This window comes from Guillardia theta (assembly GCF_000315625.1).
Source record: "Guillardia theta CCMP2712 unplaced genomic scaffold GUITHscaffold_136, whole genome shotgun sequence".
NCBI classification, from domain to species: Eukaryota; class Cryptophyceae; order Pyrenomonadales; family Geminigeraceae; genus Guillardia; species Guillardia theta.
In genome coordinates, this window is record NW_005434538.1 from 97,663 (window position 1) to 100,777 (window position 3,115).

Below are 3,115 nucleotides of genomic sequence, written 5' to 3' on the forward strand. Positions count from 1 at the left end.
TCAAAGTGGACGATGTGCGATCAGCTATGACATGCTGGCTGGTATGTGCTCGCATGAGCAAGACGACTAGTGTGCAACACGGACTGACACGCTGGGTGGGCCAGATGTTTATCGTCGGGGCGGTTGCGCTTGGGCTGACAGCCCTCAATCATATCCACTGCGAATGCTTCGGAGATCATTCGGGTCATGAGCATCACGGTCACGCTCACTGATGGAGGAGGGTGGCGGACGCGGAGCCTCATGACCATCTGCTTGGCTGTGCTCCCACAAGCCTCTTGCAACGGCCGAAGACGCTGATCAATCACGACCGTCTGTCTCCCTATGGAAGATCTGCAAGTGCAAGCTGGCATCCCCGGCTGTGAAGCAATAGTGAGTGCGTGTGTTTATGTGTGTGCGTGTGTGTAGAGTAAGCCTCCTAGTCTTTTTTCTTGTAATGCAAGAATCAGGAGCCATGACTTCCATCCTTACGTTGAGAGCCTCTTGGTACAGATGTTTTAGTTATCAAAGGGACTCTAGCACATTCGAAGGTGGCAGAGGGGGTTATATGTTTTAGAGGGAGAGGGCTCACGCGAAATTACTATTGTAACCTTCTACATGATTGTACTTACAATACGTTGGAACCAACTCGGTATGTATCTGGTCTCGGATCAATTTAAGGACTGCGCCCTACAAGACTGAGCCTGCCTCAGAACAAGCAGTACGCCGCAAAAAAAGAGAGATACTCGAGATATGCTGACATCTGACGGCTACAACCCCACCCCCACCCACTACCTGGGGGCAAAGGTTTTTAAGGGAGGTGGTGGGGTGGACTTTCGTTTCGAAACAGGGGTGGTGCAGAGGGGCCGTAAACTGCTCGTGAATCTCTACTCGCGTCCAGATCCAAGTGAGGGGAAGTGGCGAGGAGGGAGGAAGCGAGGATGGGAGATAGACGCAGAAAAGAAATAGCGGACAAACAAGAAGGAATCTGAGCACTAATGAGGAGTCACGTGTTGCGTGTCTCGAGTGAGAGTTGATACAAGTAAAACTGCTTGCAGGTGACAGGCATTGAGAATGAAGCTACTTTCTCGCACGATTGCGAAACTCTTCCTTTTAGGATTTTTGGTCTTGCTGCCATCAGTCCAAGCTCATGACCATGATGATCATGATCATGACCATGATGATCATGATCATGATGACCATGATCATGACGAGCTGTGGCACGGACACGTTGAGTTAGGTAAACAAACCTACACATTGAATCTGCAACGACCAGCAGCAGGAGAGGTATGCTGCTTCTAGACTCTTCATGTCCTCATGCCCCTGTTTGACATATCTCTTCGTAGGACTACGTCGACACTTCTCTCAAGATTGCCATCGTCAATCCTGCGGACGTGAAAAAAGCGAACGTGACATCAGATGCACTGAAGTCAGCGATCCACGCCAAGTTTGATACTGAATTGAAGAGGTATGAGCAAGGATCTGTGGTTGGCATGGGGTCCACAGACACATCATCTACGTTGCTGACCTCGATCCCTGTTGACTTGTTCGTGTTGGTTCCTGACCGGGATGCTTCCAACACTGTGATCAAGTTGTCCGTACCGAAGGCAACTACGTACGGGATTTTCGCAAACCATCCCTTGTCCGAGTGGGAGGGGGCTTTGAAGTTCATGATGGATAGCCGTTCAAATGAGGTCCTCCTTGAAGGGTCGACGACCTGTCAATCGTCCTTGTCTTCCTCTGCCGTGTGGGGACTGTCGATCTTGGGAGCGTTTATCGGAGCAGCCATGTCGCTTTCCGGTGTGCTGATTATCGTCCCTGTGCTCAAGATGGAGGAGCTGTGGATTCTCAAGTACCTCAACTGCCTGGCTGCTGGCGTGCTGCTCAGCTTTGTTCTCATCCATCTCATCCCCGAAGCTGGCCATCTGCATGGTGACGTGCACGAGGAGGCTGATGAAAACCTTGACTCGCCGTACTGCAGGCAGTTTAAGCTGGGAGGTCAGCACAACCGTGTTGGCTGGATTCTTTGCTGGTAAGCTTCACTTTGAGGTGCCGACCTTGCAATGATTGATTATCAAGGGCTTCTGGTCGAGCATGGTATACACCTCTACTTCACTACCTACGGGAAGGAGCCGGTGACCGCCGCTTGTTATTTGATCATCCACGGTCGTCCTGATCGAGTCCCCAGGCAAGGATTGAAGGTGGGACCGGGACATCGCCTAGGAAAGGAGAGCTGGTCTTTGTCGATCAAGAAGCTCAAGATCACATGGCGCTGAGCAGTCAGAAAGCGCTGGACGGTGACGCTGTGCAAGACAAGCCAGTCGCATGGGGAAGGATCGGAAACATCCTGCTCGGAGATTTCTTCCACAACTTCTTCGATGGGGTATCAACGGCGATTGCTTTCAAGTACTGCGGCTCTGGTTTGCCAGCTGCAGCCCTCACGTTGAGCACGCGGTAATGGATGTCGTCAGGACTAGGATGGGTTGTCGTTGGAGCGGCCGTCGCTCACGAGCTTCCGCAAGAGCTGGGCGACTTTGTAGTGCTGTACAACTCTGGCATGTCCGTCTTCCTTTGAAGTCACCTTGAGGGAGCAGTCTCACGTCATGCGCAGGTCCATCAAATGGGCTCTGATCAGCAACTTTCTCTCTTCGCTCTCGGCCTGTCTGGGGGTACCCTGCTGTGGTGCTGAGGCTTCTCGGGGGTCTGACGGCAGCACCAGAGCATCGTCATCCTTGCCGCCACGGAGAGTGCTCATGAGAATATCAACCAAGACATGGGTATATGTCTCGCGTTCGCAGCAGGGATCCTCCTCTACATCGCATCAGGTACAGCAACCTTGTTGTACGTCTTGTGCTTTGACATCTCTGACAATCTCCTTGCGACATTGAAGGCCTTGTACTGGACATGGTCAAAGTGGACGATGTGCGATCAGCTATGACATGCTGGCTGGTATGTGCTCGCATGAGCAAGACGACTAGTGTGCAACACGGACTGACACGCTGGGTGGGCCAGATGTTTATCGTCGGGGCGGTTGCGCTTGGGCTGACAGCCCTCAATCATATCCACTGCGAATGCTTCGGAGATCATTCGGGTCATGAGCATCACGGTCACGCTCACTGATGGAGGAGGGTGGCGGACG

The 3,115-nt window shown here is 52.4% G+C and overlaps 1 protein-coding gene across 1 annotated transcript; it reads left to right on the forward strand.

The window, feature by feature from the left end:
* Positions 1–1,050: 1,050 nt before the first annotated feature.
* Positions 1,051–2,914, forward strand: GUITHDRAFT_118874 (hypothetical protein; the record flags this gene model as incomplete). The annotated part of the gene is made up of 9 exons (XM_005821863.1): positions 1,051–1,101; positions 1,323–1,908; positions 1,958–2,008; positions 2,056–2,111; positions 2,165–2,396; positions 2,448–2,535; positions 2,588–2,645; positions 2,696–2,753; positions 2,802–2,914. The coding sequence occupies 9 exons, from the start codon at positions 1,051–1,053 to the stop codon at positions 2,912–2,914; spliced, it is 1,293 nt and encodes a 430-aa protein (XP_005821920.1).
* Positions 2,915–3,115: the final 201 nt, after the last annotated feature.